This window comes from Rhinoraja longicauda, chromosome 2 (assembly GCF_053455715.1).
Source record: "Rhinoraja longicauda isolate Sanriku21f chromosome 2, sRhiLon1.1, whole genome shotgun sequence".
Taxonomy (NCBI): domain Eukaryota; kingdom Metazoa; phylum Chordata; class Chondrichthyes; order Rajiformes; family Arhynchobatidae; genus Rhinoraja; species Rhinoraja longicauda.
Window position 1 is genome coordinate 39,330,906 of NC_135954.1, and position 25,344 is coordinate 39,356,249.

A 25,344-nucleotide genomic window follows, 5' to 3' on the forward strand; every position below is an offset into this window, starting at 1 on the left:
ACTAATTGCAAAGGGACTAGAAGACCAAGGAAGACCTCCACAGCTGATGACAGAAGAATTCTCTCTATACTAAAGAAAAATCCCCAAACACCTGTCCAACAGAGCAGAAACACTTCAGGAGTCAGGTGTGGATTTGTCAATGATCACTGTCCACAGAAGACTTCATGAACAGAAATACAGAGGCTACACTGCAAGATGCAAACTGCTGGTTAGCCGCAAAAATAGGATGGCCAGGTTAGTTTGCCAAGAAGTACTTAAAAGAGCAACCACAGTTCTGGAAAAAAGGTCTTGTGGACAGAGGAGACGAAGATGAACTTATATCAGAGTGATTGCAAAGCAAAGTATTGAGGAGAGAAGGAACTGCCCAAGATCTAAAGCATACCACCTCATCTGTGAAACACGGTGGTGGGGGTGTTATGGTCTGGGCATGTATGGCTGCTGAAGGTACTGGCTCACTTATCATCATTGATGATACAGCTGCTGATGGTAGTAGCATGATGAATTCTAAAGTGCATAAACACATCCTATCTGCTCAAGTTCAAACAAATGGCTTAAAACTCATTGGCCAGCGGTTCATTCTACAGCAAGACAATGATCCCATTCATACTGCTAAAGCAACAAAGGAGTTTTTCAAAGCTAAAAAAGGTCAATTCTTGAGTGGTCGTCAATCACATGATCTGAACCCAATTGAGCATGCCTTTTATATGCTGAAGAGAAAACTGAAGGGAACTAGCCCCCAAAACAATCATAAGCTAAAGATGGCTGCAATACAGGCTTGGCAGAGCATCACCAGAGAAGACACCCGTCATTCGTCAAGAAGTCATTGCGTACAAAGGGTATTCAACAAAATACTAAACATGACTACTTTCACTTACATGACATTACTGTGTCCCAAACGTTATGGTGCGTGGAAATATGGGGGGGGGGGGGAGACACTATGTATAAACCCTGTTGTCATTTCTACATGGTGAAACCAAAATGTATAAAAATGGCCTTTATTAAAATCTGACAATGTGCACTTTAACCACATGTGATTTTTTTCTACTACAAATCTCAAATTGTAGAGTACAGAAACAAATAAATAAATGATTTATTTATCCCAAACATTATGGAGGGCACTGTATATCACGGCAGATGTACGGCCAAAGGCATGAGAGTTTCAAAATATAATTTTAACAAACTCAGGGAAAAAGAATCCCCTCCCACATCGATGGGATGGATGCAACAGCGTGGAAAGAAGTGAGCGTGGTGGGAAAGACAAGAACAAAAGATTGCAGCTGGAATAGTCTAAAGGGCTCTGTACTAGAAAAAATTGATCCAAATGTTTTGCCTGGAGAGGGTATTGGTGGCTGCTACGTTTGTACACAATTCTGTGTGGCCGCTGAACAGATGGACTTGACAACAGATGATGGTTTCCATGTTTGTACAGCTGAGATACAAGCTGAACAAGAGCATGCTAGCTGCTCAATCACTCAGTGCATTCTTATAGTGACTGAAAAAGGCAAAAAGGAAAACAAAAGGGTAATTGAAGAAGTACAAGAAGCCTCTTCAACGAGAACAAAAATTGGTTGAAGGTTATAATGTAGCATGTCATGAGGATAATGAGAGAAATGAAGCAGGACGAGTTGCAACTTTTAGCCCCAAGGACAAATTTACACAAAACATTATACTAAATAATCTATTCACCAGGACTTCAACGGCATTCAAGAGGTTTTCTCAGAATTAATACTGATAACCAAGGAAACAGTGCTCTTCCAGAAACCAGCGACTGCCTGAAAACAGCATTCTGCTGAGTTTGAGTCTGAAGGAAGAGCTAAATGTGCGGTTAGACAAATTGCTCAATAAAACTAAGCTAAAAATCCTTAAAAAGCACTAATTACCAGAAAGCGAAGGCCACGTTACGGGGTCTAATGAAAGGTAGTGCAGCTGGGATCAATGATATTTGTGGCAGATTCCTAAAGGTTCCCGCCACAAGAGAGGGTGAACTCCAGCAATGGACCAGCAGAGTTAGGAGAGGCAATGTGCATGCTATATCTTTATGGATCTCTGTGGTCTACTTTCTGCTAGGTCAGGAGCAAGAGCCAACATTGCCGATTCCAAAATCCCGAGATTAACACTATTTCTTTCAGAAACAGACCAAACTTCAGAATTTCCAATAATCTGATTTTTGATTCCATACTATAGTCAACTAGATCTTAAGCAAAATAGTGTTGTATGTAACAATTAAAAAAAAGTAAAGTTCTTCCTGTCTTTTATTAAGTGAGCAGCCTATTTATCAACCGGACGGCAATTTGTGTAGTGTGTCTGGTGCCAAGTGAAATGACACCATAAACTGTCACAATTACCATTATAAGTGGAAGCTTCCTGCCAAAATGATTCCATTACCACATCTCATTAAACTTCAATGATTTAAAATAATCAAATATAAACAATCAGAAATGAGCACTGAAAGTTGTTCTTGGGCTGATATTACCCAAAGGATAGTTACCTTTGAGGCTGTGAGAAGCATCATGGTACATTTCTCCAGTATTGCCCTGGCAGCTGCCATCCTCGCTTTCTTATTTTCATCCTTCAAATCCTGAAAAACAATAGGACAAATGCAACATGTACACAATTAATGTTAACTTAATAGGTCCGATGCAATTAGTTGCCTTATCTATGCTGCAAGACTTTGGAAATCATAGATGGAAACCCAGGGCAGCGACCTTTATTGTAATGTATAAAATTGGCAAAGAACAACTGCCTTTTTATTTATTCCTTGAAATATACATGATGTTGGAAAACCCAAGATTTATTTCCCATCCTCACGACCAATGAAGTGATTATAAAGGATATTTCAGACTAATTTTGTCCAAGTTGTCATGGGACTGAAGTCATCATAAAACCAGAGTGGCCAAAACCAAAGTAATTCCTTCCCTCAAGGCCATTGCAATCTTGCAGCAATCCAGAAAGTTAATTGTCACTTATTTTCTTAAACTAGGTTTTCATTTTATTTTTTGGATTCAACTTAACAGAAAATGCTGGAACATCTCAGAAAGTGAGACTGCATCTGTAGAGAAACAGAATTAATGTTTCAAGTCAAAAACATTCATCTGAATTCTGAAAATGGTGCGGAAAAAAGCAAGTTTAAAGTTAAAGAAAAGGGGAGGAAGAAAGAACTAAGGGTAAGGTCTGTGACAGAGTGGAAAGCAGCACGATTAAATAATGCAAAGGGTGAAAGTGACAAGGTAGCAAAAGCATTGGGATTAAAATGCAGTACAATTATCTGAAATTACCAAAAGAATTAGGAGAAATATTGAACTCTGGAAATAAAATTGTTAGAATGAAGATTATTTGAAATTGTTATCTTCAATATGGAGTCTGGAAGTCTGCTACATGCTCAGTATTAGTTGAGATATGTTCCTCATGCTTCTTCAGAACAGTGCAGCAAAGCAGAGATCCGAGGGGCAAAACCGGGAGTGAGATTGTGATAAATACGGTTTCAAAACTCCAAGGACAGTTTCTCACTTGGCAACAGGATGCTCAAAATCATATTTTCAGACTGAAGCATCTGCAAAGCAATCACCTAACCTGTATTTGCTCCCTTCAAAGTAGAAGGGACCATGTTGTGGGCACGGAGTAGACAGTACGTAATCAACAGTAGCCCAGGTAAACCATCATTTCATATGGAACACTAGATAACAGAAAAGGAGAAGATGAGGGCAGGCATCTCTTGCAGTTGCAAAAGAACGTGCCATAGAAAGAGGACAGAAGAATGCCATATGTCATACGGGAACGAATAGTCCCATTGGGATGCTGAAGGAAGAGAGGGGAACATATGCCTCGTAACATCAGATAGTTGAATAAAATAGTCTTTGTCCAGACTAGATATTTCCAAACCTGAGATATGACGACTGATCACAGGCTTCACTTGGTTCATGGTACGCAAGAGAACTTTGGTCCTTGGTCCTGTAATGTTCAGCCTTCTCATCAAACTTTCTGTGCAAAAGGTAGATGAACTTCCATGATCCAAAAATGCATATGTTTGCAACACTGTACTCCCCTTGTGGCTCTTCACTTGTACTGGTACAATGAGAAGATGCATGTTTCATCACCGGCCCCAATATGACCACATTTGAGATGAGAGAACAGCATCACTTGCAATTGGTTTTTCATTCTGTTCTGTATGTTCTGGTTTCTTTTCTTTGTCCTTTTGTTCAATGTGACATATTTCAGGATGATTTTGGTTGCACACCATCAGAAGCCAAACGACTCTTGCAGTCTTTGCTCATGTGACTTCAAGTTCAAGTTCAAAAGTTCAAAAACACTTTATTTGTCCCCGTGGGGCAATTTACAAGCCACGTGGAGTAGTACAAAAACTATTGGGGGAGGGGGGGGGGGATTAGCAGGGTGAGCAGCAGGACAGGGGTGGTTGGGAGTTGAGGAGCTGAACAACCTTGGGGACAAAGGTTGCCCTTCTCATCTGTGTCCTTTGACTTTGTCTATTCATTGTCTATTTATCTTGCTCTCAACATGAATATATTATACAGTGGATTTAATGTAATAATACAAATGTGTTTTTTAAAAAATATTCTGTACAATAAAACTAATTTCATTGGATCCCATGATGAAATTCAAAGTTTAATAATGGACCAAAACTGTTCAGTTATGCTTTTTCATCCTTGTCATTTTCCCCTTTTACTTACCTTTTAGCTATCCAGAACCACCGAGTTTTGGTCACATGCTTGCATAAACAACAATCCACGTGCAGTATTTAAATATGAAACTTTCATAACTCGATACTCCTCAACATATATGTACATGCAGGCATACATATACACAGACTTAAATGTTGCAACTGAATTATGCCCATTCCAACCCAAAGGCATTGAGACCAATTGTGACCTTGTGTCCTGATTGAGATAAAATTATTCCACAAGTCGCAAGAAATTTCTATAGAAAGAATGAATTGGTATCCATTGGATTAACTCAATAACTGACAGTGAAAGATTCTTGTTACTACAATTTCAAAACAACTGCAGATGGAACTGGCAACTAGATTTTAAAAAATATTTAGAAACAAAATTTAAATACACAAACAAAAAATCTCAACAAAGAGTACATGAAAGTTATTTGCCTTGGTGTAATATGTTTAGAACACAGGTTTACTTCAAGCATATAACTGAGGAATGAAGAATACATCGCTGGTTGCAGGAGAACAATGAAATATGCATGAAACAAGTGGCAGTTCAGTATTAGATTTCCTAATATCTGTGTTCCTTTCCAAAATAATGCAAACTGCAATGCACTTAATGCTGGTAATAATAGCAGTTCAAAAATCCAAGGACACTTTTTCACTTTAAGTTATCAGTTTAAAGCCAACAGATTAGTAATTGAGAAGCAAAAGACCAAAACAACATTCCAAATTGCTGAGACACTGATAAGTAAATAATAAATTTAGATGGTTATATAAATTCTTTGAACTATGTCAAAGGAAACTGAAGTTTAAATAGCCTGATTAAAATTTTATTTGAAAAGGAAGAGTTGTCAAACAATATCAGAGAACAAACATCGAGTATCATAAAATTACAGGTAAGGATCAATCAAACTGTTCAGGATGTCTGCATTTGGATGTGCCCAAAACTGCTGGCACTATATGTTGGCAATGCACTGCTGGCTAACCCATCAAATTCCAGGCCAATGTCATTCAGAACTTGCATATCTGTTTACAATACTGCCAACAATAATATAGACTGACTGCAAAACTCGAAGTGTATAAAGTGAAAACACATGATTAAAAAGAGATTATTTGTTCCCACACAGCAACCAGTGCTGATAAACTCATTTGCACAAAAAAAGATTAAGGAAATGAATGAGTGAGCCATTCAATGGCGAAATGTTTCTGGATAAAGTCTATATTTAGATTTTACATGTTTACTAAATTATATTGATAGTTAAAATTCAATGAAATTTACCCCAGATTTTTATCTTCTTCAGGATATTAAATAAAATTGGGCAGTTTCATGATAAGAAAGCTGGACATTGACTGTCAGAAATCATATTAAAACAAGTTATAGTTTCACGTTATATCACGTTATCTCAGTAAGAAGTCCACAGCTAATTTGGATATATCAAAGAAGTATCTAACGGGCCTGTCCCACCTCGGCGATTTTTAAGGCGACTGCCGGCCGGCGTCTAGGCTGTCGCCGCACGGTCGCCGGTGTGTCGCGGGCATGGTCGTGAGTAGTCTCCAATGAGTCGTAGCTTTTCTCGGGTCGTCGTGTAAATTTCTCTCTGCTCGAACATTTTGGGCGACAGCTGGCTTGACGCCAATGATCGTAGCTTGTCATATCCTGTCGTGGGAGCTGTCGTAGGTTGTTGCCAGGTTGTCGCCAGGTGACTTTGGTTGTCGCCGGTGCTGATCCACCTTTTATAAGAATTTTGTTTGTTTGAATAAAGTTAATTTTGGACATTTTGACCAACGATTGATGTTTGAAGTTATTGTATTTCAGAGTAGTTTCTCATGGCATCTCTTTCAAATATTTTAATTTCATTTATTTTGACCAATAAAATAAACACAAACACAAGCATTGCACTGCATTGAAAAGCGAACCCTTTTCATTTATATTGATATTGCACTGCATTGGGTCTCTTCAGGGACAAGGGCTTCAACCACACAGACCTCTTCTTGGGCTTCCCCTTCCCTAATCTTCATGTCCTTGTGTCTTGCAGAATTTTAAGCATGATGGCCGCTGCAAGCAGAGGGGCCTGCATTTGATGTAAGAGCAATGCCATCATATGTTGCTTCCTGGCAGTCATGATGCTGAATGATCGAAGACCCTACCCAAACCCATTTCTGCACCAAAATTACATGAAATAGCGACCGTTGTCATCAGTTGTGACCTGACAGGGCCGTACCTTGTCGAGGGTGAAGGTAGGTTGACTTCGGTTGTCGTAGTCGCTGTCGTAGGTGGACGTCCTAGGTCGCGACGACTGGGTCGCCGGTTGTCGGCAGCTTGCTGCACGCCCTCAATAGCAAGAATATCCTTCCTACAAATTTGGAGACCAAAACTGCACACAGTAGTCCAGGTGCGGTCTCACTAGGACCCTATACAACTGCCGAAGGACCTCTTTGCTCTTATACTCAACTCCTCTTGTTATGAAGGCCAACATTCCATTGGCTTTCTTCACTGCCTGCTGTACCTGCATGCTTCCTTTCAGTGACTGATGCACTAGGACACCCAGATCTCGTTATACGTCCCCTTTTCCTAACTTGGCACCATTCAGATAATAATCCGCCTTCTTATTCTTACTACCAAAGTGGATAACCTCACACTTATCCACATTAAACTGCATCTGCCATGCATCCGCCCACTCACACAACCTGTCCAAGTCACCCTGCAACCTCATAGCATCTTCCTTACAGCTCACACTACCACCCAGCTTTGTATCATCTGCAAATTTGCTAATGGTGCTTTTAATCCTTTCATCCAAGTCATTAAAGTATATTGTAAATAGCTGCGGACCCAGCACCGAGCCTTGCGGTACCCCACTAGTCACTGCCTGCCATTTATCCCCACTCTTTGCTTTCTGTCTGCCAACCAATTTTCTATCCATGCCAGTACCCTACCCAATCAATAGTCAATAGTAATTTATTTGTCACATACACATAAATGTGTAGTGAAATGAAAAATTACCCGCAGTTCAACAATAAGACCAATAAGAATAATCAATAAAAATGCAATAACACATACAATCATAAACTAACACCAAACAAAATAAACATCCATCACAGTGAGTCTCCTCCAGTCACCTCCTCACTGTGATGGAAGGCCAGAATGTCTTTTTCTCTTCCCCTGCCGTCTTCTCCCGCGGTCAGGCTGTTGGAGTTGCCACATCGGGGCGGTCGTGGCTTCCGAAATTGAAGCCCCCGCCGGCGGAAAAAAACCCGTGGCCTATTTCAGGCCGCGCCGGACGGTGAAAGGTCCGCGGCGGGCCGACCCAAGCCCCGCGATTCGGGGCGGGCGAAGACGCTGCCGCTGCCGGAGCTCCCGATGTCAGCCCCCACCCAGGGGCCTGCGGGCTTCCGACGTCCAGGCCCACGCCGAAGCCTCCGGAGACGAGTCGCAGCCGCTCCCGCAGCCTCCGAAGGCAGCCAGCGCCGCAGGTGGTGAGTCCGGGCCGTGGGCTCTGCGAACCAGAGCCCAGGTGGTCCCAGCCGGAGGCCGCCAGCTCCAGGTGCATGGCCGATGGTAGGCCGCAGCGGGAACGGAGACAAGACACAGAAACAAAGGTCGCGTCTCCGCTCAGGAGAGAGAATTTTACAGTTCCCACTCCACCCCACCCCCCCCCCCCCACATAACATACAAACACTACACCATATTTAAACTACAATTCAGACAAAAACAACAAAAAACACAAAAGACAAACGGACTGCAGGCAAGCCGCAGCTGCGAGGGCAGAGCTACCCCCAATACCATGTGCTCTAATTTTGCCCACTAATCTCCTATGTGGGACCTTGTTGAAGGCTTTCTGAAAGTCGAGGTACACCACATCCGCCGGCTCTCCCCTGTCAATTTTCCCAGTTACATCCTCAAAAAATTGCAGATCAGTCAAGCATGATTTCCCCTTCGTAAATCCATGCTGACTCGGAACGATCCTGTTACTGCTGTTTACATTGTTTGCAGTCCAAAGGCTTTCCTCAACACAGTCGAGTACTTTTATATTATTTAGAATCTTTTTTATCATGCCTCCTATTATTTTGGTCTAATATATATTACATAATATTACAGAATATTGCCTAGTAGTGAGTCCGTTGGGAAGTCCATAGATACCAGCCTTTCATTTGTGAAAACACGAGCCAACCAATACCCATTGCTTCGTGTTCCCGAAACAACTTTGAATCTAAATAGCCAAACTTCCTTAGATTCCATGGGCTTCAGCTTTCTTTGAACAGCTCACTGTCAAAAGCCTTGCAAAAAACCAGGTGCTCAGGCAGCATCTGTGAAAGGAAATGGGCAGGCTTTGGGTCAGCAAATGCTGCCTGACCTGCTGAGTTCCTCCAGCACTGCCTTTTCTTCAAGATTCCAGCATCTACGATTTCTTGCGTCTCATGGTGAAGTTGACATAGACTATATCAAGTGCAGTGCCCTCATCAACGTTCCTTGTTACCACTTCAGAAGATTACATTGAGAGCCAGAAACTACTGTCCCTGAATAAATCTTTGCTGACTGCTTCAAATTTACCTGTATCTTTCTAACTGCTTTTGTACTAACCCTGAATAATGGAATTCTGTTTTTTCCCCCACTATTGACGTCTCACACATAACTGGCCTGCATTTTGTTTACCATTTTCATGTTAAAGAAAATCACAATGTGAGTGGTTCTCCAATCCTTTCGGTTCAGTCCAATAATTGAGGAGGATTAAAAAACAGTTTTCTTCCATTTTTTCCAATAGTTAAGGGAATAAGGCCAGCAAATTATAATTTTCACAGATAATAAAACACCTTAATACTTCCTCTTTTATTATGTTCATCCCATTCTAAACTTCACAAACTTACAGTTTACATCTCGACTTCACATACTTAAACTTCACGCCTCAACTTTCTGCCCCACAGACACTAAAATCAATGAGGATAGATAACAACACCCCTCCACAATAATTCTCAACATTGGCGCCCCACAAGGATACGTTCTCAGTTCCCTACTGCCTACACATTCATGATTGTGCAGCTAAATTCGGTTCTAATTTCATTTACAAGTTTGCAGATGACACCACTGTTGTGGGCTGGATCATGTACAATGATAAGACATAGGAAGGAGCTGGAGAGCTTAGTAATGTGGTGACAGGACAACAGCATCTCCCTCAACATCAACAAGACAAAAGACCTAGTTATCAACTCAGGAAATGTGGTGGAGTACATGCATCAATGGTACAAAAGTGGAAATGGTTGAGATCTTTTTGGTGTTAATATTACCAGTTGGGGACAAACATGTGATGGCTATGATGGCACAGCAACACATCTACTTCTTTAGGAAACCAAGGAAATTCAGCATGTCTCCTATGACTCGTACAAACCTCTATAGATGTACCATAGATGGCATACTGTCGGATTACACCACAGCTTGGATTGGGAACAGCTCTGCCAAGACCACAAGAAATTGCAGAGTAGTAGATGTAGCCCAGTCCATCACAAACACCAGACTTACCACCATTGATTCCATCTACACTTCACATGACCTGCCTAAGGCAGCCAACATAGTCAAATATTTGTCCCATCCCGGTAATTTCTCCTTCTCCCTGCTTGAAAACAGCACCAGATTCAGCTTCTCCTTGGTTATCAGGCTTCTGAACAATCCTTTCATAAGCTAGAGTACTGTTCAGTTCACCTCCAGGGCAATGGGTATTGAACTTTGTATATGGAACTATTGCGCTACAAATGCACTTTGCAACTTACCCTTTGCTCTACCAATAGTACTCGAGTTTGATGTGACTGTATTACCTAATCAGATTGGATAACATACAAAACAAAGCTTTTCACTGTACCTTGGTACACCTGGCAATAATAAATCTAAACCTAAATGCAGTATTCGCATTGTCCATCTCTTTGTAAATTTCAGTCACAAATTATTCATTGAAACCTACATATTTGATCTCCACACATAAGTTGCCCTTTTGGTCTCTCGTGGGCCTATCCCTTTCCATTGTTGTCTTATCCTTTATGCACTTAAAAAACATGTTAAAAGTTTTTTAAAAACATGTTAAATGTTATTTAATTACACACCCTCTCTTAATTATTTTCCTAATTACAAACCTATCTGCTGTGCTGCCACTGCAAGTGATAATTTCATTGTTCCTTTTCGGGACATATGACAATAAAACAGTTCACTGTTGAATTTCCCTTGTTAGTTCACTTCTATATTCCTCTCATGTTTCTGCTGCTTTAAGCTCATGGAGTGTGATGTAAGCTTCCCTTTTTAGGTTACATCTCTCCCTCTATGTACTTTGTATTCTTTAAGCTTTGGATTAGTCATCTCCACTCTTTATCTTTGTGAAAACATGTTTTCTGTAAACTCTTTGAATCTCCTTCTGAAATAGCTTCCATTGCTCTACACTGATTTACCTTCAAGTAGCTGTTTCCAGTCAGATTTGTTGAAGTACATCTCAGCCTCATTCCTGAAAAACTAAATTTACAATTCACCTCCTTTATTGGAGTTGCAACACACTGGATAAAAACAATGCAATTTAGAAATGATGCACCCTGCATACATTTTACATTGGTCAAGCCACCGTTAATAATAGGTTAACTGAAATCCAACACTATTACTACCATGGTGCAATCATTTGTCTGAAACGTGCCTTAAAATTGGCTCCATGTCCCACCCTCTATGTTTTAATTGTTTTACATGCAGAATTAAAATTAAGTCTACATGTCAGTTTTCCTGATCACAACAATCCAATCAGTAAATTTGTCTGGAATACAACGTGCCGGAGAAACTCTGCAGTATCTCTGGAGAACATGGATAGGTGATTAGTTTAGTTTAGTTTAGAGATACAGCGCGGAACCAGGTCCTTCGGCCCACCGGGTCCGCACTGAACAGCGATCTCCTACACACACTAGGGATAATTTTTACATTTACCAGCTAATTAACCTGTACGTCTTTGGAGTGTGGGAGGAAACCGAAGATCTTGGAGAAAACCCACGCATAGGTCACGGGGAGAACGTACAAACTCCTTACAGACAACACCCATAGTTGGGATCTAACCCGGGTCTACGGCGCTGCATTCACTGTAAGGCAGCAACTCTATCGCTTCGCCACCATGTTTTGGGTTGGGACCTTTCTTCAGACTGATTGTAGTCGGGAGGGGGGAGAAAGCTGGAAAAGAGGTGGGGACGGGTTACAACCTTGCAAGGGATAGGTGGATACAGATGAGGGAGTTTACATAGGCAAATAGGTGGATACAGATGAGGGAGTTTACATAGGCAAATAGGTGGACAAACAGATGAAAAGAAGACAAAAGGGGACTAACAGAGATATGTGCCTGCTTGAACCAACTAACACAACAACATAACACCGTTACGTAATTATGCTTGTACTCACTACAATGTCAATCAATTATATTGCATTTTGGCATCGTTTTTCTTTTCATTGACACGTTTTTTATTTGGAACTTTTTAATAACACCCAGAAGAGTAATTTAAGAAAATATTATTACAAAATGTGGGATGCGCAGCACACTTCACAACTGTATAGTTAAATTAATCAACCTTAAGAGCTCCAAACAGGACATTAATTTCCTGTCCCTCCACATGAACACATGCAACAGTAACGAATGACAGTTACTTTGAAGGTGCCAAATCAATCATCTCACAATTCTACAAAATAAATCAGTATCAATATGCTGGTGGCATTCCAATGCACATTCAATCACTTCAGCTGTCCTGACTTAATAATGAATGTTTGTGGTAATACATAATTCATTACTATGTATTGCTGCACGTGACCTTGTCTCACACCTGCCTTATTTTAAATGTTTTGCCTTTCCTCCTGCAATACTTGTTTAAGCAGTTGCCATGCAACGTGTCCATTTAACTTGTTAAATGAATCATTTATACAAAAAGAAGCACTTTAAGATACGAAGAATGCAGTCATCTGTAAATGTTGCCCACTGTGTCATCTAAGGTTTGCTTTTCAATGTAATATGATTGGAATGTTTCATTTTCTCCCTATAGCATTAATATTTTCTCCAAGATTACTCGCAATAGTGAGCAGTTCAATTATAGTTTGAATGCCTAGCTGTAAGGAATACACCCTTTATATTTTCTGAATTTTATATTCTCATATTTGTTGTTCTTGAGACAAAATGCACAAAAACTGGTTCCAGTGGGACTACTGCCCTCTACGATGCTCACAGCCCTATTTTCCTGTGATACGTATTGTGTTTGGATCAAACTTTTCCCACATTCAACTTATCCGAACAGAATCCAAGCTGTTGTTCTGAAATAATTTGAACATATTCTCCAAATCAACTGAGCTAAATAGGGGTTCAATTGTAGAATTGAACTAGACACAAACCGATATATATCAGCACACTTCAAAGCAAAGTAATCTAAAAGTTTACTTAATTGCCTAGAAACCAATGTTTAATTTTCACCACCTTTAATCACACTTAATTTTCATCAAACTTGCATTGAGCTTATTAGATAACAAAAAATCTCTTAGGCACAGATCTTCTGCAATGCAGAACTTTTTATGTTTCATGAATGGCTTGGAAACTTGTACAATAGGAAGGATCAAATGTAATTGTAAATTTAAAGAGAAAATTCTGGAAACACTCCGTGTGGAAAGTAAAATGTGTCAATGACTTTCTAGAATCTTTCTGATAAACTTCATTTCAACTTTATTTCAAATTGCCAATATTCAAACGTTTAAAGCAATTTATCCACAAAGTTATATCCGATTGTTTTTCTTAACATGATTTACAAAATGACAACATTAAATGGACCAGGTTAATGCAGGTGCAAATAAGGGATTGGACTATAACTGCGTGTGGGAGAAAGGAAAAATAACCTATTCTGAAGCAGAGTGGGAGGAAATTTGTGTGGAGAACAATCAGGCATAACTGACTGGCGTTTGTGTTGTAAACTCAAAACAATCCACCACATCATTGGTAAGCAGTTAGCACCAAGTGAATTTTAGTGAAGAGTCCCAAAATACACTGAATGCGTCTGACTCATTAGCAAAGCACTTTGGAAATGTCAGCATCTACTGATTATTTGTGGCTCTGAAAGTAGGATGAAGTGGTTGGCCAACTGCTGTTGATATCGTTGTTATTCACCACATTAAACATATTCACATAGAGGTTCTGCTATGGATACAATTGATAACCACAGAGCAGAGCATGCTCAGAACTTCATTTGGGAGACGATTGAAATTATGTGCAAGTTTCCAATCAAGTATTTTGCATAACCTTAAACAACCTTTCATTATTCTGCAGACACAAAGAACTGCAGATGCTGAAATCTTGCCTAGAATGCAAACTGCTGGAGCATCTCTGGAGGACAAATATTCTGCACGATTTCTTTACGATCCTTCCATGATATTCTTCCATGATTCTGCCCAGTTGGACAATGCTTTATCCCAATTATGTTTTTTTAAAATCTTTCAAGCAATTGAAAGTGGTTGCCTGATGAGTATTCATTATCAGAGCTGAAACGGGGGGAGGGGGGGGGGGGGGGTTACAATTACAGATTGGAATGGGGGGGCAGGGTCATGTTTCCAGAAAATCGTCCATATCACGATTTTCAAAAATACAAAAATGACACCTTCAATCCATGCGCCAAAAAATGCAAGTTGAAAATAAAATAAAAGTTAACACAAATTCTGTGAGGACAAATTTTTATTCTGTAAATCATATTTTTTTAGTTGTGATTTGTGAATTCCCTAAGGGCAATTTTCCATTATATAAACTTGTGCAACACTGGAGTTCCCTTAATAATTGTTTGAATAAATGTGTGTCGACCTGAATTTAAATGACATTATATTGAACTATTTCCTAATTTCTCTGATTTAGCCAGATTTAAAAAAAAAAAAAAATTAAATTCTATAAACCTTCCTTTGTATGTAAATGAGTTCAATTAGCAGAAACACTTTGCTGATTAATTATGCTCATGACTGTTGAAGGTCAATGAAACCCAGCCTCAGGGCATTACTGTGGTAATTCCTCAGGGCATTGTTTGAAACCCAATCTTCTTTAGCTGCACCATTAAAAACCTTCCCTCCACAATTAGATCAGAAGAACTGTACAGCACAGGAACAGGCCCTTCGGCTGAGAATGGCTGTGTCAAACATGATGCCAAGTAAAACTAATCAACTTTGCCTGCATGTGATCCACATTCCTCTATTCCCTGCATAACCATGTGCCTATCCCAAGGGCCCCTCAACTGCCACCAGCATATCCGCCTCCACCAGCACTCCCAGCAATGCATTCCAGGCACCCTAAAAAAAAACCTGCCCCACACATCTCCCTCAAACCTTGACCCTCTCAACCTAAAGCCACATCCTCCAGTCCCTGACACCTCCACCTTACCAGGGTAGATCCACCCTAGTAAAAAGGCTCTACACGCCTACCCTATCCATGCCTCTCATACGTTTACACACCGTGATAGGCAAGAAATGATGGCTTCCCCATCAGCACTCCCCCATCCCCTCCCTTAAATATGTCGATGAGGGAGCTAAAGATGGTTTGACTCAGGACCCTTCCTGGAGGAATGCTTGTCAGTGACGCCTTGGGCCAGGACCGCTGACCCACTCTTAGCCTGCTGTAGATGATGGATTTCCTCCCCCACCCTCCTAGAGGTATGCAGTGGAAAGCACACTGACTGGTTGCATCACAGCCTGTTTCGACAACACAAACGGGATGTTAACTGATAATTGGATAAAGTTCAATTTCATGCAGAACAGCTCATAAAATAAAGACAGTCTTTGCATGTATGCTGCAAATCTGTGATGCAGACATAGGGTGAGAAGTTGCAAGTAGCAACGGTGTCACATAAGCAGTAATCAACAAACATCTCCAACAAGACTCCAAGCACCATATCTTGACATTCAATAACATTGCTGTTATGTTCTCCAGAGATGCTGCCTGTGACCCGTTGAGTTACTCCAGCATGTTGCTTCATTTTTTGTAAACCAGCATCTGCAGTTCCTTGTATCTCCAACATTACTGTCATTATGTGCCTCACCATCAAAATATTGGTGGGTCATCACTCACCAGACGAGCCACTATGAATGTCACAACTGCAAGATTAAGTTGGAGATAGGGCTTTCTGCATTTCATGACTCATAAGTGCCTTTCCACCATCCACAAGGTATGTTTGGAGCATAATGCAGTGAACTTTATGTGCCTGGAAGAATGCAATTCCAACAACTTTCAAGAAACCGTAGATCATCCAGGGAAAAGCTGCCATTGCAATTTGGACAGCATCCATCACACTAAAATCTCATAATTTCCATGACCATAGTGTATGCCACTTATAAAATGCACTGCAGAAATTCACCATAGTTTCCTTAACAGCACCTCCCAAACTTGACTTCTACCAGAAAAAAGAACGAGGGCAGCAAACCTGGAGCAGACTCTGCTGCCAATCCTTCATTGAGTCACTCATAACCCAACAGTAATCTGGAAGTACTTTACCCGAAGGACTACAGTGGTTAAAAGAGATGGCTTATCCCTGCAGGGATAATTTTGCAAAAGAGCACAAATTCTAGCATAGTCAGTGATGCAAACATCTCCCAAATGAGTAAATAAAAACTTTGATCTGGAGCATTGGCAGTTCTCTGGACAGAACTAGCCTACAGTAATTTTTTTTTAATGACAAAAATACAACTATTGCTGGACACAATGAGGATTGAAAATTTCCTAATCTGTTAAAACAATTTGGCTGAATTTATATGAAATGCAATGGTATGATTGCAATATTATCTAGTTTAAATTGGATTCTGCTAGTGCACATTTGCAGAAATCACTATGGAGAATATCACGAAAATGTAGACTATGTATCAGTACATTAAACAGATCCTATGGCTGATTTACCTTTACCTTGAAAGTTCCATTGGCCGTGCTCTAACAAATATGGCAGTCACTGTTGCAAGAGTCTGTTTCATAGATCCATTCGTATAACTGAAATCAACTGTTCAAGTTGAATGAGCATAGATAGTGGTGACTGGAGACATAGTGATTAAATTAGGCTTCAATTTTTCCAGAAGAGGATCTCTCATCAAAATAAATTAAATGTATTCCAACAGCTTTGGTGTGGCTCAGTTATTAACACTCATAAAGAAGCCTTTATATGGTTTCAACATCGTGCCACACATGCAGGTTTTCAAAAAATAGTTCATGTTCATAGCTTCTAAGCTATAAAAGCAAGAGAATAACTAACATCTTTCAATAATTTTTCTCTGGACTCAAGTAACAGAAATGTGTTTTTTTTTAAAATATGAAAAATCTTAAACTATTTAAAATCCAAAACTGCAGTTAGCATAACATATGAACACACTTAACAAAAGAGGAAGAAATACATGGGCAATACATTTAAATTACAACTCACTCATAAGAAGAATATACTGGAGAGGTTTCCAGCAGATAATTTGATGGTTACCAGTTAGGTGGCATGGGTACAGTTCAGAACTGTTGTGAATGGAGAAACTCTCTCAGAAAAATTCCCATCCATTTTAAAGGTTTTGGACCAAGCCATGTTAAAAATGAAGACTATATGTATTCAGGGCAAAAATTGGCCAGGATGCAAAGAATTTGGCTGAACTGCAACAGCTGATGAAAAACAATGGGAAAAGAAATTCAACACAAATTATCATTTGTACTTTTATAGTGCTTTCATTGCATTAAAACACTTTAAATCATCTGAGAATTGAAAAAGGTTCAATAAAATATCAACAAATCAGCTGCCTTTCTTATTGCAATGCATTTATAACCTACATTTTGTCTGTCTCCCGTCAAATGGGCAAATTCTACCATCTCGTTTCCAAACTGACTGAAGATCTGTACAAACTCCTGAAAGCTGCTAACTTTTTCCAAATGTTCCAAAGTTGCAAGAACCTGTAAGAAGACAAAAAATAAATAAAAATTACTATATAAAGACACCATGACATGCTAAGCAAGTTAAAATTAGAATAAGACAATCTTACCCTGAATACTATACTAGCACCTCAGCACATAGCCCTGAAATCATCATTTAGAGATGTGACCCCCATAGGAACAGTTACCCACACAAAATGAAATCAGAACTCGAGGACATTAGTGTTTACTAATCCATTCAATGCTTTGCCTAACAAAAGATAAGCTTATTCCAGAATTGTTCTGGTGAGGAACCTTCCTCACAATCATCTCACACAGCACAGCCTCCAATTCAGCACCCACAAAATTGGTTCATTTCTTGCCTCTTCATTGATTTGTTCTCCTTTCATTTACATTCTTTCTCTGAGCCAGGGAAAAGGCCAAGACTGGCCCATCATCTGCTAAAAGCAAACCAAACACTTGAGAATTTCAATGTTTGATTCAAGTTTCATATTACTACAGCTCATCCTACATCTGTTGCCATCTGAGGAACTGATTTCAAAATATGAGGTGGAAAATAAACACATCCTTCTAAAACTTACCAGTTTTAGCTTGATTAAGTGCAAAGCAACTGAAAATTTTGATTACTCCCAGTCTCAGCAAGGAGCCAATTTCTAAACAACTACTTTTGCAATTCATTTTAAATTCATATTAAATTCTGAGCACATTTTAATGAAGAATGAGCAGATAGTAATGTGGACAACAAGGAATTACTAAGTGACAGCTTGAAGGAACTGAATACATATAGTCAATAAGCAGTCATTAAACAATATGTCACAATTATTGTGTCATTTTTAAATAAGGATAATTTTAGCTCTCCGGCTTTGTTGGGCTCAGGTTCTGTTTAAGACAGCATATCTCATATTTACAGAGCTGGATTATCAAGTTCTGTTTATTCATGATTAGTTTGAGAGAAAATTAGTGCAAAATTTTAATAAATCACAACTTTACACAATGATTTCTACACCTCTGGTTAAAATATAAAATGCTGTTTCTTGAAACCTTTAACTGAAAATGGCAAAGAAAAAAAGGAAAATCACATATTTGCCAAAATATTTAACAATTATCCATGGAGGTTTTGCTGCAATGTGACGCATTATCCCAAATTAATACACTCTGTCCTGGCAGTATAAAAAAAAACTGAGTCTGACATCAAATCATTTTTTCTACTCCCAGGGCAGAGTGTATCAAAGTCTCTGGATAGAAAAACGTAATTTGTTGCAAACCGCATACTGATCCAATTTTATGGGAAGCGCAGTTTTCTGTGGGCATTTTAGAAAGCAGGAATGACTAACATAAAAACTGATAAAGAGGAAGAGGACAGAAATAGAGTTAATCCAGCAACAAATAAAAACTTTAAGTACATCTACAATTATATAAAAATGTGCCTGAATCAAAATAAGAGTTCTCCTGGAACCAAAGACAGGATAAACCATAAGGGGCAGTAAAATAAACAGATTAAAATTCTGAAAGGTAACAGCAAAAGGAGTGAATTAAATGAATGAATTCCAAAGTTCCTTAGATTCTGGAACCATCCAAATGGTTTGCATGGCAGCAAATATGACAACTAACCAAAGAGGGAGACAGAACATAGCCTGATTACAGTTGAAGAAAAAAACCTGAAGGATCCATCACTAAAAGTATGATAACAAGATGTCTGTAAGTCATAAAAACATATTACCGTGCCCAATAATTTTATTAAATGGAAAAAAAGTGCTCAAACCTTTCAGTGCTTTTTGGGAAATTATTAGATATGCAGAAACCAGTGAATGTAATTTGAAGGTAAAACATTAGCTTGGACAGAACATTATAAGGAAAGAAAACAGGACAACTAAACAGAAGGTAGACACGAAATGCTGGAGTAACTCAGCGGGTCAGGCAGCATCTCTGGAGAGAAGGAATGGGTGACGTTTCGGGTCGAGACCCTTCTTCAGACTGATGTCATGGGATGGGGCGGGACAAAGATAGGATGTTGTAGGAGGCAGGAAGACTGGTGGGAGAACTGTGAAGGGGGAGGGGATAGAGAGGGAAAGCAGAGACTATCTGAAGTTAGTCAATGTTGATACCGCTGGGGTGTAAACTACCCAAGCGAATTATGAGGTGCTGTTCCTCCAATTTGCGCTGGGTCTTACTCTGGCAATGGAGGAGGCTAGGACAGAAAGGGAATGGGAGGTGGAGTCAAAGTGTTGAGCCACCGGAAAATCAGGTTGGTTGAGACGGACTGAGCAGAGGTGTTCAGCGAAACGTTCGCCGAGCTTGGTCTCGCCAATGTAGAGAAATTGACACCTGGAAGAGCAGATACAGTAGATGAGGTTGGAGGAGGTGCAGGTGAACCTCTGCTTCACCTGCGAAGACTGTTTGGGTCTTTGGATGGAGTCAAGGGGGGAGGTAAAGAGACAGGAGTTGCATCTCCTGCAGTTGCAGGGGAAAGTACCTGAGGAGGGGTGGTTTGCGTGGGAAGGGACGAGTGGACCAGGGAGTTTCGGTGGGAACGGTCCCTGCGGAAAGGAGAAAGGGGTGGAGATGGGAAGATGTGGCCAGTAGTGGGATCCCGTTGAAGGTGGCGGAAATGTTGAAGGATAATATGTTGTATTCGACGGCTGATGGGGTGGAAGGTGAGGACAAGGGGGACTCTGTCCTTGTTACGAATAGGGGGAGGGGGAGCAAGAGCGGAGCTTCGGGATATTGAGGAGACCCTAGTGAGAGCCTCATCTATAACAGAAGAGGAACCCCCATTCCCTAAAGAATGAGGACATCATCGATGTCCTTGTATGGAACACCTCATCCTGGGCGCAGATGCGGAGTAGACGGAAGAATTGGGAGTAGGGGATAGAGTTTTTTACTGGAAACAGGGTGGGAAGAAGTGTAGTCAAGATAACTATGGGAGTCAGTAGGTTTGTAGTAGATGTCGGTCACTAATCTGTCTCCTGTGATGGAGATGGTGAGACCCAGAAACGGTAGGGAGATGTCGGAGATGGTCCAAGTATATTTAAGAGGATAGAAATTAGTGTTGAAATTGATGAAGTCAGTGAATTCTGCATGGGTACAGGCAGTAGCACCAATGCCGTCGTCAATGTAGCAAAGGTAGAGTTCGGGGATAGGGCCAGTGTACGCCTCGACCAAGGATTGTTCAACGTACCCTACAAAGAGGCAGGCATAGCTAGGGCCCATGCGAGTGCCCATAGCTACGCCTTGGATTTGGAGGAAGTGGGAGGAGTGGAAGAAGTTGTTAAGGGTAATGACCAGCTCTGCTAGGCGGAGGAGAGTATTGGTAGATGGAAATTGGCTGGTTCTGCGGTCAAGGAAGAAACGGAGGGCTTTAAGACCATCCTGGTGGAGGATGGAGGTGTAGAGTGATTGGACATCCAGAGTAAAGATGAGGGAGTGGGGGCCTGGTAAATGGAAGTTATTGAGGAGATGGAGAGTATGTGAGGTGGCTTGGACATAGGTGGGGAGGGATTGGACCAGGGGGGATAGGATGGAATCGAGGTAGGTGGAAATTAATTCAGTGGGACATGAACAGGCAAAAACAATGGGTCTGCCAGGACAATTCTGTTTGTGGATTTTGGGGAGAAGATAAAATCGGGCTGTGTGGGCCTGGGGAACAATAAGGTTGGAGGCTTTAGAGGGCAGAGAGCCGGAAGTGATGAGATCAGTAATGGATAACTAAACAGATATTTCTCAAGTTGGCAGCCCTGTTGTACACAAACTCTGGACTGGGCTCTTGGACGTTTACTATCTATAATAATAACAGATGGAAAAAAATGTGAGATATTATTTCTGATCCTACAAATCTAGGTAAGAAACTGATCTGTGATGATAATGCAAAGATTCTGCACAGATGCCTTCATAACGAGAGGATTTGCCTTCATAACGAGAGGATTTCAGTATAGGAGTAAAGAGGTTCTTCTGCAGTTGTATAGGGTGAGATCACATCTGGAGTATTGTGTACAGTTTTGGTCTCCTAATTTGAGGAAGGACATCCTCGTAATTGAGGCAGTGCAGCGTAGGTTCGCGAGATTGATCCCTGGGATGGCGGGACTGTCATATGAGGAAAGATTGAAAAGAGTGGGCTTGTATTCACTGGAGCTTAGAAGGATGAGAGGGGATCTTATAGAGACATATAAAATTATAAAGGGACTGGACAAGCTAGATGCAGGAAAAATGTTCCCAATGTTGGGGGAGTCCAGAACCAGGGGCCACAGTCTTGGAATAAAGGGGAGGCCATTTAAAACTGAGGTGAGAAGGAACTTTTTCACTCAGAGAGTTGTGAATTTGTGGAATTTGCTGCCACAGAGGGCAGTGGAGGCCAAATCACTGGATGAATTTAAGAGAGAGTTCGATAGAGCTCTGGGGGCTAGTGGAATCAAGGGATATGGGGAGAAATTGGGCACAGGATTACTGATTGTGGATGATCAGCCATGATCACAATGAATGGCAGTGCTGGCTCGAAGGGCCGAATGGCCTCCTCCTGCACCTATTTTCTATGTTTCTATGGAGGCAGACATAATAAATGGCAAGAAAGTGCAGATAGAGCTTTATATAGGATAGGAAAACGGGACATTATGCACTTCTTAGTAATTGCAGCCCCAGGGACAAGACCCCAGTTTATGCTGAACTCCATCGGAAATTACTTCTGTAATTTATTCATGGTTCTATTTAGCACTTTTACTGGATGCTGAAAAGTGGATTTTTTTTTACAATGACTTCATCTGTCCATAACATGGGGAACACTGTGGCAGAGCTAGCAGAGCTAGCAGAGCTGCTGTTTCTCAGCTCCAGCATTCTAGGTTCAATCCTGGCAACAGGTTCTTCTGTGTGGAGTTCGCATGATCTCTCTGTTATTGCATGGGTTTCCTCCCATGCACCAAAAATATGGGTTGGTAGGTTAATTGGCTACTGTAAATTTTTCCAAACGTAAACCTGAGTTATAAAATCTAGTGGGGGGGGGGGGGGGGTTCTGAAGGGAGTATGGAGGCAAGGAATGGATTGGAGTATGGGCCAGGAATGGATTGGAGAATATAAAAGGTTGTAAGATGTGTAACTGGTGCTTGATGGTCTGTATAGACTTGGTGGATCAAATAGCCCATTTCCATGCTGTGACTTAAGATTAAAATGCCAACACATTCCCATACACCCTTTGGAAAAAGCAAGAATCACATAGCATCAGAGTGCCAAGCACATTTTGATCGTTGGTCCGCAAGTAATCATTTTAATTGCGTCTAATGTACATGAGACGGTTGCTCCACATACATCTGGAAAACTAACTAGAACAAAGGCTATTTTAGATCTTGTACTGTGAAAAGGGATACATTTACAATCTTGTACATAAGAGGACTTTAGGCAATGACTAACATTTAAAGAATTAATAGTTTATTAATAGATATATATCCCTTTAAGGCTGAAAAATCCAATAAAAAAGTGGCCAACTGGGCAAACCTGAAAAGTTCAAGATGCAAAGGGAAAAAGTTCAAAGGAAAAGGTTTTAGATTTTAAAATTCAGCAAAGGACCAAGACATTGATAACGAGTGGGAAAGTATAACGAGAGAGAAGGTTAATAAGAAACATAAAATCAGATTGTAAAAGCTTATGTTAATATGGTAAAGATCAACAAAGGTTTACTTAAGACATTCAGATTGTGAAGAAAATAAACCATAGTGTAATATCTGAATCTGGGCGGTTGAATATAAAATTAGGGAAGTCATTGAAGACAAGAGTCACGACCATGTTGCAGCTGTATTAAACTTTGGGTAATTGTGTATTAAAGTATTGTGTGTATTTCTGGCTGCTGCACTCCAGGAGCGATGTGGAGGTTTTGCAGAGGGAGCAGAAGAGGTTCACTCGGATGCTGCCTGGATAAGAGAGTATTAAGGACAGAGTGAATAAGTTATTTCTTGCATAGGTGACGGAGAGGATTGATATGGGCAGGACTGTAGATGTTTAACAAACATTTTCACAATGTGCCGTACGGTAGACTTGTCCGGAAGCTTAGATCACATGGGATACAAGGTGAGCTAAACAATTGGATACAAAATGGGCCCCGTTGAAGAAATCAAAGTGTGGTAGTGGAGGGGTATTATTCAGATTGGAGGGCTGTAACCAGTGAGGTACTACAAAGATTAGTGCTGGGCCCACTGCTTAAAGTCTACATTAACAATGATGTTAACATGCTGAGTATGTTTGCAGATGACACCAAAATTGATGGTGCAATGGACAGTGAAGAGGGTTATCTATGTTTACTACAGGAACGTTATGTTGCAATTATAAAAGTCATTGGTACAATAAGGTCATAAGGAATAGGAGTAGAATTAGGTCATTCGGCCCATAAAGTCTATTCCTCCATTCATTCATGGCTGATCTATCTCTCCCTCCTAAGCACATTCTCCTGCCTTTTCCCCATAACCCCTGACACCTCTAATAATCAAGAATCTATCCATCTCTGCCTTAAAAATATCTATTTACTTGGCCTCCACAGCCTTCTGTGGCAAAGAATTCACCACCCTCTGACTGAAGAAAATTTTCATTTCCTTCCTAAAAGAACGTCCTTTAATTCTGAGGCTATGACCTCTAGTCCTAGACTCTCCCACTAGTGGAAACATCCTCTCCACATTCACTCTATCCAAACCTATCACTATTCTGTATGTTTCAACGAGAATACTTGGAGAACTGTGAAGAACTATAGAGCATTTGAAAAACTGTACAGTTCTGGATGCTCAAACGCAAAAATAACTGCAAAGAGATTTTTTTGAGGAAACATTTTGGTCATCATGATGACCTCTGAAACGGAAACATATATCCAATTTTAAAGTATCTGCTCTCAACTGAACAACTAGTGCTCATTTTCCTCAGAACCTGCACTTCAGGATCACGCTCAGTTGCCTTCATGAACACGCTAAACCGAAGCACAGAGGCCCTGGGACAAAATCCAGATACAGTCAGAATCTTTTTCCCAGGGTGAAATGTCAAAGATTAATTTTTCTTTTTGTTTTACAGAGAGTGGTGGGTGCCTGGAATGCGCTGCCAGGGGTGATGGTGAAATCAGATGCGATGGAGGCATTTAAAAGGCTTTTAGACAGGCATGTGGATATGAAGGCAATGGAAGGATATGTGATTGCATGAAGGGGAATGAGATTAGTTTAACTTGACATCGTGCTTGGCATAGACATTGTGGGCCAAAGGGCCTGTTCTTGTGCTGTACTGCTCTATGTATGTGCGATACAGGTGAACTCTACTTCTTCTTAAATATTCACTTGGGATCAGGGTGGCTTACACTAATTTTACTCAGTGGAATTGAGGCCAGTGTGGGAACCACAGATGATCACACATATGGGATGAGTGGTGGCTGACTGGGAGAGCGGGTGCATAGTTTGTTAGGTAGATTGCTTCTTCTGACACTAACATGGGCCCATGTTAGCTCCCAATGTATAGCCTCAAGGTTCTCAATACCATCCCAAATGCTCTTTCTCTTCAAGTCGTTATGGGCCACAGATTCCCTGGAGATGTTGCATTTCTTCAAGACAGCTTTGAGCACATCATTGAATTATTTCCTTCATCTGCCTGGTAGCAATTGAGCCCCCTTTTACTGAAATTGGTGTCACCTGCCCAACATAATGCACTGAGTTTTTAACTAGGGCCTCAATGCAAGGGAATAAAAAGATTTACAAACTGCAGATGCTGGTAATCTGAAATATAAACTGAAATTACTGGAAAATCTCAGCAGCACAAGTAACA

The 25,344-nt window shown here is 40.5% G+C and overlaps 1 protein-coding gene across 3 annotated transcripts in view; it reads right to left on the reverse strand.

The window, feature by feature from the left end:
* The window catches only part of ctnnal1 (catenin (cadherin-associated protein), alpha-like 1), a 266,065-nt gene that overhangs the window by 72,773 nt on the left and 167,948 nt on the right, over positions 1–25,344 (reverse strand). For all 3 annotated transcript variants that reach the window (XM_078417849.1, XM_078417840.1, XM_078417830.1), the window contains exons 4-5: positions 17,476–17,595; positions 2,489–2,578 (exon numbers count right to left, since the gene is read on the reverse strand). In XM_078417849.1, coding sequence (XP_078273975.1) covers positions 2,489–2,578; positions 17,476–17,595 — 210 coding nt within the window. The remainder of the gene's footprint in view (positions 1–2,488; positions 2,579–17,475; positions 17,596–25,344) is intronic.